At 42.0% G+C, this 16935-nt stretch overlaps 1 protein-coding gene and 1 long non-coding RNA gene across 5 annotated transcripts in view; one reads left to right on the top strand and one right to left on the bottom strand.

Moving 5' to 3' along the window:
- Positions 1-347: 347 nt before the first annotated feature.
- On the bottom strand, positions 348-15705 carry LOC137864720 (uncharacterized). Its single transcript, XR_011101604.1, has 4 exons — positions 15537-15705; positions 12877-12954; positions 2729-2792; positions 348-1420 (listed from the first exon to the last, which is right to left on the bottom strand). It is a non-coding gene; the product is annotated as an uncharacterized lncRNA (long non-coding RNA).
- The window catches only part of MYH11 (myosin heavy chain 11), a 60152-nt gene continuing 45772 nt past the window's right edge, over positions 2556-16935 (top strand). For all 4 annotated transcript variants that reach the window (XM_068699126.1, XM_068699125.1, XM_068699128.1 and 1 more), the window contains exons 1-3: positions 2556-2670; positions 8718-9076; positions 13702-13858. In XM_068699126.1, coding sequence (XP_068555227.1) covers positions 8735-9076; positions 13702-13858 — 499 coding nt within the window. In that variant the 5' untranslated portion in view covers positions 2556-2670; positions 8718-8734. The remainder of the gene's footprint in view (positions 2671-8717; positions 9077-13701; positions 13859-16935) is intronic.

The following is a 16935-nucleotide window of genomic DNA, read 5'->3' as shown; positions in this document are numbered from 1 at the left end:
TCTAGTTTGGGTGCAGGCTGTCCCTCCTGTTGCAAAAGTACATCTTAACATACCGCTATTACATTTCCTAGTTCTAATTATGTCAGCTTAGAGAAATATGGTTGATAAATTTTGATAAAATAATTGTTAAACAAAAATGCTTACCTGACACATTATTTAAGAAACTAACGCATCATCACACAGGCTTTTCTTTTTTTCCTCCGTTGTACTCAGTTTACACAGTGTTGACGTAGCTGAAAAACTCATTCCTTCTTGAGTCCCCTTTTTTTCTGAGTATAATATTTACTGTGCGAATTCAGCATGGAGATATTTAAGAGCAGGCTTATTTTTTTCTAGAAAAGCAATTAAAATAAATAAATTAGGAGGAGGAGTTAAGTAAAGCTTATTTTGCTGTCACAAAAGCATCATCCACTGGAACTGCACAGCTTTCATTCTGATGCAATTTTTAAAAGGTTTAAAAACTACTGCAGCACTTGGGAAACTCCAACCAGGCTATTTCATTACTATATTCTTACGCTGACTTTTAAGTGAAGGATGAAGGCCAGGCCTATGCTTATCAGTTCCTACCCCACCTGGCTTGAAACTGCAACTGTTTCAGTCCCAGCAGTAATATTTTTTTAGTTTGCAGCTCAGTTTAATGTCACATCATATATCATCCTCCACCACTGCCTCTGCTAAACATACTACTCAGGCAGCGAGCCTGCGTGTGCACATGCAGTGGTTTGCGCAGCGGCAGGAATAATTTCCACTCCTTTTTAAGCTACTATTAAAATGCATCTGGTTTTGTGAAACAGCTGCGTGGGTTTAGAAGGAGCTTCTTAGGATAACTTTGACGAATGCTGAAATGATCATAATTTTCAGGGGATCCCCTTGCATTTCAGTATTTTCTATTCATTATACTCCTATTTAAAAGCTAAGCTTGCAACACAGAAACTGCAAATACAACAGGGCCAACTCTGCAGTGAGGAGCTTTCTGCTAACAAGGGTGAGGTTCTTGGATTGACATCCTGGATATCATTTCCCCTGGCTTCCTTCCAACACAGTCACATGTGCATCAGTCTGACACGACCCTGCTGCCTTTCCAAACCTGTCAGGGCTTTGCCAGGCTGCGGGGCAGCCCCACGCCTCGCAAGGCAGTGAACACTGCCCCTCCACTTGAGCACACTACTGGAAACACAACTGGGTTAGCAAACTGAGTCTTCTCCAGCTGAGGCTTCTCATGATGTCCATAGCTGGTACTTCTGCAACGTAGTGGGGAAGGAGCACTGATGCACTTCCCCTCTCTCCTGTTTAATCAGTTTTGTTCACCACTGGCCAGTGCTAGAAGCAGGGTCTGTTGTTCCGTCACACCTGCAAGCACTGGGACTTCCACGAGTGACACCCGAGGTTTTCAGCTCAGCCTTCCCTCAGAGGTATTTTCCTAGGATGCCAAGGCCAATATAATTCTCATCCATCTTCCTCAGGAGGGCTTATTTTTCAGAGAAGACCGGATTGTTGATGTCAAGAGAAATTATTTCACCCAGGACTGTGCTCTGATCCTTTGGGTATACACCATATTTAGCCTGGTGCTGAGAGGGGGTTGTTTCGGTATTTTGTGTTTGGCACGTTGATGGGAATTCCTAGAGGATCCTAGCTTTCCCTTTTTGGGATGTCTCCATCCACAGGTCTCACTGCACAAGGCTGTTGGCTACTCGCAGCGGGAGGAGGGGGGACAGCTGGCGACTGAAGGTTTCGGGGGTGTGAGGGAGATTTGATGAGGACCAGATCCCTCCCTAGCCCTGGCAGGTCTGGCTCCACACACCCTGTCCTCCTCTCCCCCCCGGCACGCAGTGCCTGCTGCCTGCTCTTTCCACTGCATCCCAGCGACTGCTCCCCCTCAGCTATTTATCACTTCTCTTCTTCCTTTTATGGACAGAGGGAGGTATTTCTTATATATGAAAAAGTATTTACAGTGCTTTCTCGGGAACTGAGCTGAGCACAGGCTGGCAAAAGAAACTTTGGCAAATGTGCTGGGGAGCTGGGAAACATCCCTCTTTCTCCCCAGGGGCAAAGGAGGCTGACACCAGCCCCAAGCTCTGAATGTCACACAAACACCCATAGACCCTGCTGTGTTAGGAATAACTCCCCTCCACCAAGCAGCTCCTCAACTCAGGAACACATCTTCCACAGTTCCAAGAAAAGGCACTGACAGTGGGTGGGAAACCTCCTGTGCCCCATGGGACCGGGATCTGCCCTTTGCATGTGGGACAGGGGCACAAGGGGCAAGGATGCTGCCGAGGCAGGAAGGAATTAAAAGGTCTGTCTGGCCAAAGAGTTGCACCCCCAGAAACAAGCAGAAGCTCCAAACTTGAGGTTTAGGGGTACCCCCGATGCCTTCCGGAAAGCCAGGGATGCCAGACCCAGCTTTGCTGAAGGGCAACTGGGGACAGGGGCAGCAGCCCTGGGGTAGGCCCCGCTGGGAATGAGCTCCTTGGCTGAGGCTGGGTTTTTTAACCCAGGTACTGGGAGGATTTTCCAGCAGGACGTGGTTTACAGGGCCCCTCCCCACTGACAAGATTCTCCTCCTCTATATAGGGAGGTTGAGAAGGCGGCGAGGACTTGGACTGTCCCGGCTGGTGGCTGTACAGGTTCCTGACTCTCCAGTTCCCTCCCTGCCTTAATCGGACGCCTGTGAGTACTGGGGTGGGGGGGCAGCACATCCCTGCTGGGAATGGGGCTGGGGGCTCACCATGCTGGGATGGAGTAGGGCAGCAAGGATGGTGTTACTCTGCAAAGTCCTTCAGTGAGTGAACCTGCAGAGAGCATACAAATTAGAAATAGATCTACCAGACATGCTCAAATGGTTTATCCTGTATATTACTAATGGGGTTCTATTTAAAATGTGCAAGAGGCAGTGCATGTTGATGATCCAGCTTGGTCCTTAGTTACTTCTAAGACTGCTGTGGCTGAATTGAGCCTTGAAGGTGCTGGCTGGGGAGCAGTGGTCACGCTCTGAGCCAGCAGCGAGGCAGCCCGCAAGGTGCCACGCTGCCGGGCTGCAGCAGGTACGTGCTGCAAGGATGCATCATAGGGAGCATTCGGTATGGAAAAAACCTGCTAGCCTGAGCAGCTGATCTTCTTTAAGCATTTCTGCTTTTACAGTGCATTTCCTGAGCAGCTTAATGAAAGTAAACCAAATAATGTAATTAGCCTTCCAGTTTTCTGGTCTTTAAACAGGAAAAATACTTAAAAACTAGGAGAAGAAATGGAAACATTTTTACAAAAATACCTATTATATTTGTGCATTTTAATATGCTGGAAATAATTTTTAAGCGAATTAATCTGATTAATTCACTGACCTAGACTAATTTAAGTGATTTCAAATGCAACTTATGCCCTTTTTAAAGGGAAAATAAAGAAGTGAACTTCTAACTTGAACAAAATGTTGTGAGTAAAGTAAAACGACAGTAGATGGCAGTATAGAAAACAGCTTCAGTGTCATCCCAGAAGTTCACTGGCTACTCTCACATACATATTTATATATGTGTATGCACACACACGTGGATATGTACGTGAGAGGTGTACATATATGCTTATAATGAAGAAAAAAAACATTTTAAATACAAGGGAAATCAGAAGTTTCATCATTATTATATAACATATACATCTCAATGAAATCTTTTCTGAAATACACTTGTTTACAAGCAAGCCCACCTTCTCTTTCTATTAAAGTTTTGCCCTGGCAGGCAGCTTGCAAGAAGATGCTGTGCCCGGTCCCACTTTCCAAACCCCCAAAGCTCTCCATTCCCATAAACCACTAACAGAGGCTAACAGGATGAAACCCCGGAGGGCAAAGCACTTAACTAAGAAGTCCCTTCAATTACTGCATGATACTCCTCTGGCTGCATTCGCTTAGATGTAAACAATGATTTTTATTATCTCATTTGCAATTGACACACTAGTCCCTAAAAGGTATTTGTTTTGAATTTGTTATCATTACATTTTTGCGGAACAGCGAGTATTGAGGAGAACATGGCCATATATGGAAGCATGCATAGATGTACGCAGGGCATCCAGGCTCTTTATAACTCACTGAGAATTAGTAGTTGCAAATCTCTTGGCTTTTCTTTCAAGTATGTTAATTTTAGAAGAAGCAAAGAGCAAAAGGTAGCTTTCCAACTTGTGCGTAGTCCAGCTAAAATATAGATTATTTATGATTCTAATTGCAGAATCTGATTTACTTCACAGAATGACATTTGAGGCTATTCAAAATAGCTAGTATCTTCCAGAGGGAGGAATCTATCCCCACAGAATGCAGTTCAAGTCTTTTTTTTTTTTTTTTCATTTTTTTTCTTTCATTTTATAACATAATGATGTGGACCAATTTCTCTGGACATATCAAGTTTCTTATCATAGTTCTGTATTGACTTGCATTAACAGAGATGAGCACACCTGATAGGAGGCCAAGTCACTTGCAGACAAGTTGATTAAAGTGCATAGAGAATGTATTAAAAACCAGCCCTGTGAAATTACTAAAAATGTTCTCTCTTAAAATACAGACTTTCCCTCTTCCCTGGCTGAACAGCATTAATAAAATAGTACTGACAACAACTTCATGTTCAGATCAAATTGTCTGTGATGACAGAAGGAATTTGAGGGGTGGTCCCAGTAGCCAGCAAGAAGAAGCAACAGGCTATAAGGGATTTCTAACAGTGCTCATGACAAAACTAACTGTGCTGGGGAGCCAGGTCACAAAGAAAGGTCAAAAGATCAGGATTCATGCCTAGAATTTATTTATTTATTTATTCCCCTTCCCCAAAATAATTCCTGAAAATAATTCACATGCTTGGTTATATGTTCCTCTGTTCTAATAACCCTTCCCTGCACAGCTGTGATAAGCTTTTATACTGACATTCACATCCTGCAGAGGAAGGGAGAAGTGTCCTTTATATTCTCATAAGGGCAAAAGCATTCCCTTTGAGCTCTAACCCAGGAGGCAATTCTGCATGGCCAATAACCTTTTAATTAAAGTGCACTTCCTGGAGATATTTATACTTTGTCCTTGGAATAATATACTCAGGAAAAACTAATTGTAAAGACGGCATTCAACTTCTGTTACTGACATTATAGGGGAAAGGACAGTGGAAATCAGCAGGATATATCTGCAGCAGGGCAGTAGAAAGTGGAATAGAAAATAACCTATGGAAGTATGCATGGCCCTGCATATGTGCACATTTGGAATTTAGGCAAGTATAGCAAATGCATCCAGCACTTGGTGTAATGTGTCATATTTCTGAGGCAAGAAACTTCATGTCAGTATTATTTTTGCCATTGCTTTTCTTCCTCCCTTCTTCAGGGCAGCTCAGCTTTGAGTACAGAACAGGCTTTGCTCTTACTCAGATGATTTGGGCTAAGATTTATCTGAAGTAATGGATGAGAACCTCTAATCACAGCTTTCCACTGGTATTAGCCTCCATTTCTCTTAGCCAGCCCTATGGATGAAACCCAGGGTCTGGCTAAGGGCTCAGTTTTGCCACCTCAGGGAATGTTCCCAATGGACAGTCATGAGTCTTTCCCCTTGGACCACGTCTCCAGCATCAGCCATGTGCTGGAGTGCAGTGCAGCCTAGATCAGAGATGGTCCAGCAGGTTTACTTCTGAGTTTGATTCAGAAACTTCAGCAGCCCATTAGTTAAATGCCCAGCACCTCTCTAGGACAAATCCAGTCGAGTCTTTGGGGCCCATCTTCTACCCCTTCTATCTAGAAACCCTTTATAACTGAATTTCCTTTGTTACTACAGCTGTACTCAGCTACTACTCAAATGTCATCCTCAGACTCCAGGTGATCATTCATGAAAACTTTTTAGAAAAATCCATGTTTTCTCCTCATTATGTTTCAGAGGAGTTACGTGGCTCAGACTGGATAGATATTCCTTGTTTCTTGTAGAAGGTCTGTTCTTACCATGTTTAAACTAGTATCCACAGGATCGTATTGTACTATGAACAAATATAGTGCTTAGATCTAGGAATAAAGACTCTTTTCCAAGCTTCTCAGTTTGTTCCACCTCTTAGGCACTACAACCTCACCTCATTTTCAAAAAGACCAATTTTAACCACAACAAGATGCAAAAATTTCTACTCACAGGAAGAACCTAACAGAATACAGGCAGACCAGCTCTCGGTATCATGCTGGACCTGCAGAGGATGATTGTAAAGCTTTGTGTTGGATATAGGATGTAACAAGAAACGGAACTCTCTTTTGGTCCCTGGGCAACAAAACAGCAAAGAACTGTTGGGTTGTCCCACTGGTGATGTGCTTTGTAGCAGGTTTCATCTTCAGTTGGGTTTTTAAGGTAAGCATTCAGAATGATTTCCACCACCATAATTTTTGGGCAGCCTCAAAGTAGCAAGATGCTCACTCCGTGAAACCCAGCTCTGCAGTTCAGTCTAGTTTTTGGTGGCAGCAATACCAAATTCCAATCAGTTTGGATGTGCTGCCACTTGGCACTTAGCCAAAGGCAGCAGGCTCCAGGCTTTCAGGATGACTACATAGCTCTCTCTTCTGGCCCTACGGCAACCCAAAATCCTCCCACCCCTCCGCAGCAGTTCCTTATGTGCTGCTGTGGCATGGGGCGGAGAACGTGCCTTGCCCACTGCTACTGCAGCAGGCCGTGGCAGGCTCCTGCTGCTCCCCAAAGCCTGCTCTTGGAGCTGCAGCTCTGTCCAGCCAGCTTCACCCTGCAGCCGCCAGCTGGAAAGCTCTGCAGAAGAGAATACCATCTCCATTATTGGAACTGTGCGGCTCTACCAGCCCTCTTGGCAAGGAGGGAACATTTTCTGCCTTAATCCACACAGAGGTCAAATAGTTTCCTCTTGGAGCTCTCTTCCAAGAATCCCCTGGGAGCCTGCAAAGGGCCACATCTTGCAGAGCTCCCTCGCAGGGACTTGACAGCAGAGAACGCCGTGCATGGGCAAGTGGCGATGCACAGAACCAAGCTGTTAGGATCTGCCTCCCGTTTACCCACCTTACCACCTACATCGTGTGCCCATCAATGACCTGAGTAAAATTTCCTCTTGGAGGTTTTCCGACTAGGTGGCTCTAGAGAAATCATATTTAAAGAAAAGATGGAGTTTTTTACATGAGAGCATTGTCAAGGGAGTTTAAAGAGTCAGGGCTTCTGATTTCCACAGGGATATCGGCTAACCCTCTCAGACGCCTCTAAAATCCTAGTTTTGTTTTTAAGCTTTAGGTCACCTTCTGCATGATCCATGATTCTCTCTCAGATCTCCTCACACAGCCTGGCCTTGCAAAAAATATGAATCTGTGGAAAGGCTCTGGGGACAAATACTTGGAAATCACTCTCTGATACTCCCAGAGTACAGGGTGTCCATTTGTCCACATACCACAGAGCTGGGTCTTTACAAATATCATTCTGCTTATGGGTTGATTGCAGACATCTTTAGCATTTTCTCCAAAGTCCCTCAAGATTTGTGTTTGTCTGAATACTGTAAATATTAAATTCACTCTCAATAAGGAAATGAAACAGCCTCTGTCTCCTGGTGATGTTTTTCTCAGCCATACTCTTCCCCACTTTCCACAGCTGCCCTCTGCTCTGCTGCACAGCAGGTTTCCTGACTAGCACCATGCTTTTCCTGCCCTGTGGCAAACCACAAGACCTCTGTTTTTCCCCTTTTCTCACTGAGGGCTGTGTGTCCCACATGTAGGAACACTCCAGTGTTATCAGCCCAGCTGCTGCAGCAGCATCATGACTTCCAATGGCCAGTGCAGGAAAGAAGTTGCCTCCCTCCCAACACAGCACAAAGCAGCCAAAACCTTCTTCTTACTCTCACCTGCAGAGTGGATACATCCAGCAATTTTATCCAAGTCCAAATATCTAATAACTTGTATTTCTTTTCCCCGTCTCTCACGGGGTGGACATTACTCCTTCAAAAATGATCAGCTCTCATTGTCTGAGCTACAGAAAGAAAATAATTCTAAATTACTTCTTCTTCATGAGCACTACTGATAGCAATGGTTGGTTTTATTTTGGTTGGGTTTTGTTTTGTTTCCTCTGAGTCTGCTTTCAAACATTATTTTTTTTTCCTTTGATTTTCTCTTAATCTTCTCCAAGTGAAATGATATTAGAGAGACTAGAAATAGTCCTTCACAGGAAAAGTTCATTTCTGTTCTTTCTGGAACACAGCCTGGGAACTATTCTTCTACTAATTATTTCATTATACTGATATTGTGGTACACACCCAACAGTATTTGGGCAATGATAAATTTTGAATATATCTGAATTCAATTAACTTAGTGAATATATATGAATTCAATTAGCTTAGTGATGGGCAAGAGATGAAGCTGCAGGGAACTGTTCAGATGGTAGCCTTGGTACAATCCTGACAGTCTAATTACGTAGATGCTAATTATGCCTTACTTTTCTCTCTGATCTTCAGTACCATACAAACAAAACAAAGATAATAAGCTCAGGAGTCCTCATTTGTTTTAGTGCTCTGAAGGTTTTGATTTCAGACACGGTAACAAAAGAGTGGGACTCATGTATCTAAGCACAGTTTCTCTAAGGTATCTAATCTGGCACCCCAAAATATCTGCATGGAAATGTAGGATATGACACAGGACCTACAGGGCTTTGGCACAGATTTGACAAATACCAAATTGCCTGGACCACCTCCATATTTACCTCCCTTTTAAAGCAGAGTATTTTGCTTCCTTAACAGGTGACTACTGAGTCAAAATGGCTCAAAAAGCTCTCAGCGATGATGAGAAATTCCTCTTTGTGGACAAAAACTTCATTAATAACCCACTTGCCCAGGCTGACTGGTCAGCGAAGAGATTGGTTTGGGTTCCATCAGAGAAACATGGATTTGAAGCAGCAAGTATCAAGGAAGAGAAAGGGGATGAGGTGACAGTTGAACTGACGGAAAATGGAAAGAAAGTGACACTGAGCAAAGATGACATCCAGAAGATGAACCCGCCAAAGTTCTCCAAAGTGGAGGATATGGCAGAGCTGACCTGCCTCAATGAAGCTTCAGTGCTGCACAATCTAAGGGAGAGATACTTCTCAGGTTTAATTTATGTAAGTAGAGACAAATGCACATATTTCTTATTGCATGCTACCACGTCCTGTCACAAACAAGGTAGATCCCAGCTGCTGTCAGGAATACAGTACTGGTGTAACATGGCCATGCAAGTACACCTGCCTCAGCAACAGGACCCCAAACCAAAAATGTATCTCATTGACTTTATTCCCCATTACTATTCTGCCTCTTTAATAATTGCTTCTTTATTCAACTAAATTAAAACACATGAAGGTTTCTTCCCCAAAGCTTGCTAATTGTGAAATTATGATGTCAGCTTGGAGAGTACCCACTGATAGTTAAACACCACCTCAGTCCTCATGCTCTGAAGATCAGTAGGGGCTTTTCAATGACTTGAATGGAAACCTCAGAAGTTTCCAGTTCATATGCTCCAGCAGTAACTTACAATTACAACATGCAGCCATGCCACATACTCTTTTCTCATCCAAAACTCCCACTAAAAGATATCTGAAAAGTACTGGTTTGGTGAGTTCTTGAGTAAAACCTCATGTTTGAGTGAGTAATCCCACCAGAATCCAGCTGGGTACTCCTATCCTTCAATGCAATACTGAATGAAAGACACATCTGCTACAACATAGATTTTTTTTCTCCTTGTTGGTCAACTTACAGATCAGACAAGCCTGGTCAAACTGCAATCTCCTCTCATTAATGGGATTTAGGGCCAAGATTCTTCTGTCTTCCAATCCAGACAAGTGTGTTAACACCAGCGTATTTTACTATTAACAACCCTGTAGCCCAGCTGTGCCAATAGTTACAAACTGCACAGTAAGAGAGCACAGAAGTTTCAATGGAGCTTAGCTGTTACCTTTGACTTTTGAATCCCTGTGCTACATTGTAGAGAAAGTAATCAATAGTTTCAAATCTATGGAAATTTTACTTGCATGACAGACCACTGGTGAACGAAAGAAAACACAAAGCTTAAGTAACGTGGTTTTGGAGGCAGAAGTAGAGTTCTCTTTAATATGAGGAATGCTAACTTGGAAGGTAGGAAATGAAGCAGAAAATAAGATAGTTATATATACTACAACAATGAAACCATTTGTATGCACAACTTAAAAGACCTAGAGCTCAAAATCTTTCCTGCAAGAATGTACTAAAATGCACATCATCAAGATGCCTGAAAGAAGCTAGACTTTCCACACTTTCAGATATGAGTTTATTGGATTCTATGTTTGCAGGTGAACAGAGGGAGCTCTACATTATTATTATATTAGAGCACAAGGCATTAATTACTAAAATGGAATTTGTCTGTAAATACTTTGTGCTGTTTCAAGATTTAAAAATAATTACTAGCTGTTTAGAGTGATAAAAGGTGGGGGATGGTATTTGTTTGTATTAAACAACACTGACTAGATATTTCCACTTTCTGCATGAAGAGGGAGTTAATTTAATTGCACCATCCACTGTTTTAAAATTTGTTTTCATTGAGTCCAAACTTGAAGTGTACCTGAAATTAGTCTCTCTCTCCAGAGACCACATTTTAAGATGGTGGTTAATTAACAGTTATAAAGAAATTACTTTCACTCTATTAAAAATTCTTAGTATTTTCAGGAAACCTAAAGCTGCTTTAAAAATGTTCAGCCTTACACAGAACTGCCCTGCTAGACACTGTTATATGTCACACCTTTTGAGTTTTTTTTTTGTTTGTTTTTTAAAAAGCCCTAAAACCAAATAGAAGTTTTGGCTCTGTTATCCATTTGCAAAACTAACTGTAAACCACTATCTCCTCCCTTTGCCAAGCACTGCCAACCTTGCTTGCCTTGGAGTCCCACACATACAAGGAAAACATGACCTTAATATTCTTCCCTTCAGAGCATCACTGATGCAAGCAAGGATTCCCCATTACACTACAGGAAAAAAAGCCAACCTAGATGGAAAAAATAAATAAATAAATTATATACTTGGAAAAAAAAATAAATTATATACTCTTGCATTTAAACATTACTAAATAGAAAAGACTGAGTACAGTACTTCAGACTGACCATAGACTGGAAGAACACTCTGGCCTTTTTCTTCATCAGATTTGCTTAAAGAAAGGAAAACTCATGTTTCACGTTGTTTAAAACAAACACAACCTGCCTTGTCCATGCAGAAATTCGACTAAAAATGATGGTATAAACATAAATAAAATAGAATCTTAGCTTCAATGGATTTGCATGAAGAATCAAGTTTCTTGTACCTGCATTCATAGGCACTACTCATTCAGTCTTTGCTCAACAGTGCAGAATGGTTTCTTGCCTACAGAAAATTATATATGTATGTTGGAGCCAGTGGCAGGATTCTTCTGCCCAAATTTAGACATTTACAACATAGACGTGTATTTGCATCAATCTCCCTTAAATACCAATCAGTGGTGGCTGTTCAAGAGACAGCATTCCTGTGCAGACACTATCCCTAAAATACTTCAAATCAGGTCCTGCCCTCAGATCCTCCAGGAGGGACATGATGGCATGCCCCCCTCCTGGGAAGGACCGTACCCCAGAAGAATAATCCAAAGCACAGAAACTTCGAATTCACCACTTTAAAGCCCATGCTTAGCCAACCGGCTTCCTTGCCTTCAAAATACTGCATACATTAATCTGTTTTCCCCAAATCTTTGCAAAGTAGATACCTAGAACTATGAGTAGTGAAACCACAAAGTCTTGGTTAACTGCCCTCAGGTGAGAGAAGGTATCAGTCACAGGCCAGTCAGAAACGGGGATTCCTGAACTTTGTCAGCTCAGGCTATTTCCCTTTAGTAATCTGATTCTTGTGCCTCCAAATTAGCTCTTACAAGTGCAAATAAATAGCTATGCAGGGGCATTTGGACTCTGCATGATGAAAGTCAGGAAAATGTCTATAAATATCAGGGAAGTGAGGCCTAAGTAATTTTCTGAATCAGAAATTTCCTCTCATTATTTTACTTACTTCGGAATTATTAGCTGAGCATATACAGTAAATCTATTACTACTGAATAAAAAAGGCATTATTATCCTTCCCTTTAGGGCCTTTTGGTTATTCTGATAGAAAGAGTATAGCCCTTTTCAACCACGTCATTCCTGCAGCAATGAAGTTAATTTCAACATGATTAGCACAGAGTTTCATCCTAAGCTCTGGTGTTAATGAAAAGCCAGCACAGTAATGATCTACCTTCCATAGCAAAGTTTTTAGCTTGGGGATATCAAGAGCTGAAGGAGATCTTGAACTCCATTTTCTAGTTATCTCACTTGAGCAGATAGATATGAAATCACAACCTGTAAAAGGCGTGAGAAGCCCTCATCAACAGCCAAAGCACACCAGACGTTCTCCTGCCCAGCAAGGAGCACCCAACCTGCTCCTCACTGCTAGGAGCTGATGGATGCTCTCGCCCTGTTTGCTGAATACCATATAAAGTGCTCAGGCTGTGCCGAGACTGTGTTGTGCCATTTCCTAATATGGTCAGGAAAGGGAAATCCCTGTGCCCAGATCCAAGCCTCCGAGATGGCATTTTACAGTCCTGCGCTGCCCTGGTTCCTAATGGGGGAGCCAAGGTGGCTCGAGCCATCCTTTGACACAGCCCCAAGGTTAGGGCAAGGCAGCAGCTGGGCACCACGAAGCACTCACTCATGCAGCGGGGGAATACCAACAACTTATGTCTAAGTTATAAAGAACACCTTTTTCACTATTTTTTTTTCTTTTCCCAGGCTGGCATGGTTTTAAAATTAATAGCTGGCTTAAAGGCTGCAGCTATAATTTCACTTTTTATTTTTATTATTAATAATTTTTGTGTTTATTTATTAAACCCTTGAAAATGACTTACTTTTGGTAACTGTGATGTGGGTCATCATCTATTATCAGGTGCTATTACTTCTGTTCCCAGTTCAATAGCTGGAGCTTCCTGAAATAAAGGAAAATTTTAAAAAATTAACAGGATGAACAGCTGGATGAACAGCTATCAACTGGTAGCTATTGTTCTTGCTTGTTTACATACATATTTTTATATGAATACCTTCAGTAAACCTTAAATATAAAACATTTTTCCTTGAATCTCTTACAGAAATAGTTACATAGTGAAAGCATAGAACGATTCTAATAAAACGTCTATTAGGAACTTGAGTAATTTTTTTCAAGGACTCACTTCAATCATCACTGCTATATGGTGGTCACATCATCTTTTTAAAAATGACTCTGTAACATCAAACCAAGTTTATTATTTAAGACTTAGAAAAGTTGACACCTGCCTGAGTAAAGAATGAATTCCAGTATGCAAATGCACATATAAAAATATTATGAAACATTAGAGTTATGTCATCACAAATAAAGGTGATTCACTATGTACTGGAAATAACTAAAGTAAAAAGAAACCTGCAACATGAAATTAAAGCATGGTGTTTCTATAGGCAGCTAAATTCACATGCTTTCTGACAGTTTGCTTATTAGAAATAATTATTTGTGCACTTGGAAATTGCATCCATACACATACAGCCAAAAATTACTGCCTCATTTGTCACACTAAAAGTGATATACAAAAGAAAGTGTTATTTGCTAAAATGCTGTTATAGCTCAATGCAGCTGATGCCTGTGTTTCCCAAGATAGAGGTGGTATGCAATATTGATTCCCATTTTTATTTGATTTTTCTTACAGACTTATTCAGGTCTCTTCTGTGTCGTGATAAATCCATACAAACAGCTGCCCATTTATTCAGAGAAGATTATTGACATGTACAAGGGAAAGAAGAGGCACGAAATGCCACCCCACATCTATGCTATTGCGGACACAGCCTACAGGAGCATGCTGCAAGGTAGGCGAGTTTAATGCTGCTGTTCTTAGAAATCACTATACCATAATGTGGGAGAAAACAGCTGAGAGCTCCACATGTGCTCCTGCAAGAAGCACAGACAGAAAAGGTCTGCTTCAGAGGGAGACACAGCCTTTCGAGAAGCTTCGGAGAAATTCTTTGGCAGGAACGGCAGTCCACAAACACTGTGACTCAAAAAGGAAAAACAATCCTTTTACCCATCTGTGTCGAGGCATGTGGGAAGGTTTCAAAGTCGAGCAAATAGTTTTGGCAAATACGGGCATGGAAAATGCTCCCTTTCCACCAGTGGAGACTATTCCAAAGTTAGCTGCTAACGCTGCTGAATCTGTCGGCGTTGCTTCTCTCTCTCTTAGCAATCAAATTCAAATAAAATTTCGGGGCTACTTTCATTACTGCCTAATGCTTTGGAGTGCTAAGTTTTCATGTGCTCTGTTTCCTAACAGAGAAGGAAAGGAGACTGTAAAGTGTACAAATGAAACCTCAGAAATTCACAGGGAATTTCCACAGTCACTGTTGACAGGCCAAGGGGATTTTCTTCTAGGGAAAGATCACATAGGGACGAAAAAGCTACAGAGGTGAGCATACAGGCTACAACACCTACAGGCTGCAGGGACTTGACTGGTTGCCATCCTTCTGCGACCTTGGGTGCTCCAAAGAACCAGGAGGATGCAGAATTCTTTCAGATTTAAATGTCCTCATTAGGGGCCTGATCCTGCAGGTGACTATGGCTTGGCAAGCTCAGCCCCAAGGTTTAGGGCTGCCTGATTTGGAGCTTAATGCTTTAAGGGTTTAAGGTTTATCAGTTTCAGGTCTGACTGGGGAAAAACAATAAACAGCACCTTTTCTCCTCCCAGCAGTCTTGAGTACTTATATGTACTAACAGTAATGCTAACAAAATAGTCCAGATAACAAAAAACTTAACATTCCTGAAGATCATTTACTTAAATTTAATTTGAGCAGCTAAGTGTAACTTTGGTTCCTAACTTCAGGATCTTACATTTTCAGACATAAAAGTGCTTGAATTAATTCAACTCTGAATGCAGAGAACTAGGTATCCGCCTTACAATAGCAACCATTTTCTTCCTATTGCTTATGTGACATTTCTTTTCTGGAACTATGTCAGCTTATTTTATGAAGGCATCCCAGAAGGCAGAATTACAGTGCAGCAAATGAGGATCAATAACATGCCAATACCAGACACACTGAAAACAGACTTCCTTCCTTCCTTAATGTAACAGCAGTTATTCATGAAGACAAGCACATGAAATGTTTAGGGCTAAATGGGCAGGTGCAAGCTTTTAGAATAACGTGATGCAGTAAATCTCATTTCTGGTGGAGCCACAGCTAAAAGAAACTTACTTGGCATAAGCAGATCCCTGTAAGTTACAGTCACTTATTTGTCTTTTAGGTCATCTCTCAAGCTCCGTGCTCTGCATACAGCATTGCACAGGGCTCTGAACAGCCCCTGAAGTCAGAACAGTCTACTTTCCCCAAATCCTTTAAGCAGCAAGCCTCATGTGGAAGCTCTGCAAGAAGCTTAGCAGTATTCTCCCCATTCAGCAGCGCAGAACTCTGCTGTTTGCCCCCTAAAAATGTGGGAAAAAAACACCTAGGGAGGGCCTCAAACTACCTACAGAAAAGAACATAATACTATACCTACACCAAAAAATAAGAATTGATTCACCATAGCAGTATGCACAATTTTTCTGCTTAAGATGAAAGCAGTATCAGTTCTCTGCCTGATTGCAGCAGCAAAAGGACCTCTTTCACTCTTCTTCTCTCCTGTTCTTCCTAACATGCGCTGGTGAAGCCACCTGAGCTTCATTGCCCTTCCTTGGCTGTGCCTGTCAGGCTGGCTGCTGGGAGGAGGAGGCAGCACAAGTGTATGCTTTTCCTTCATTCTCTTCACTTTTTTGGTGCTTGGAATAATATCCTGGCCCCACTGACTCTTGGGGAAGCTTCACGCCTCAGGATTTATGTGTCCTTTTTGCAAGGAAAACTTCCTGACAGCAAAGAAGAGGGGGAGAACAAATAGGAAGGAAGGGGAAAAAAAAAAAAAAAAAAAAAAAAAAAAAAAAAAAAAAAAAAGGAGGCGGGAACAGATCATAAGTTGAACTTTTAAGAGGGAGCTCTTCTGCTGCTGTCTCCCATCCCAACCAGGCACAGCTGGCACGGCAGCTGGGGAGTCTTCCCACAACAGCTTGCATCCCAAGCCCAGGACACCTACGCTTTTCTTGCTTATTTACTTGCACATGCCACTTTGGAGTCTCTCCAGCTCTGAGGAGGGCCCCAGCTGCTTTTAAAGCTGTGCTTTTGTTTGGAAAAACAGACTCATGTTTTCAGCATAAAACTAAACCAAACCTCAAAATAACTCTAGTTATTCAGCCAAATTATATTCACACTGGAGTGGTGAAAGTAGGCATCAATGTGATTGTGTGTGTGTGTGCACACAATACATATAGGCACAGAATGCTCTGTAGGTCTCTGTAAGCATGTTTACCAACAGAGTATAAACAGAAATTCATACTCATAAACATGGATCAGGGCACTGAATGTTTTCCTTGTGAAATTTCAGTATTGCTCCTTATCTGGGAAACTTGCATAGTTTCTTCTTGCCAAAGCAAAATATATCTTAGGTTCATGAGGCCGAAGAACTACCTTCTAGTACTCCTTGATCAGGGCTGCTTGGCCAAGAGCAGTCAGCTTGTTCAGATGCCCTAAGGAACTTCTGTCTCCCAGTGAACCATGTCATAGTGTCTGCATATTGTTGGTTGCAGGTTCATCAGCTGAAAATTACAACCCTTCGTATTCCCAGCCTCTCTATTGGCACAAATACCCAGCAAAAGGCATAAGCCGGGCACTCTGTGCACCTCCTCTGCTTTTGAGACTTACTTGGTTAATGTGTTCTTTAGGGATGATGCTTAATTCCTATCAAAGTTGTTCTGGTAATAACAGTCATGGTTAACAGAAATCAAATAATTGGATTTCCAAATATGCAGAAAAGCTGACTTCTCACAGGACATGGGAATTAATGGAGATGTTGGCTGGACAGAGATAAA

This window comes from Anas acuta, chromosome 15, assembly GCF_963932015.1.
Source record: "Anas acuta chromosome 15, bAnaAcu1.1, whole genome shotgun sequence".
Taxonomy (NCBI): domain Eukaryota; kingdom Metazoa; phylum Chordata; class Aves; order Anseriformes; family Anatidae; genus Anas; species Anas acuta.
Note: the sequence above shows the minus strand (reverse complement) of the source record. Positions and strands in the feature narration are given on the sequence as shown.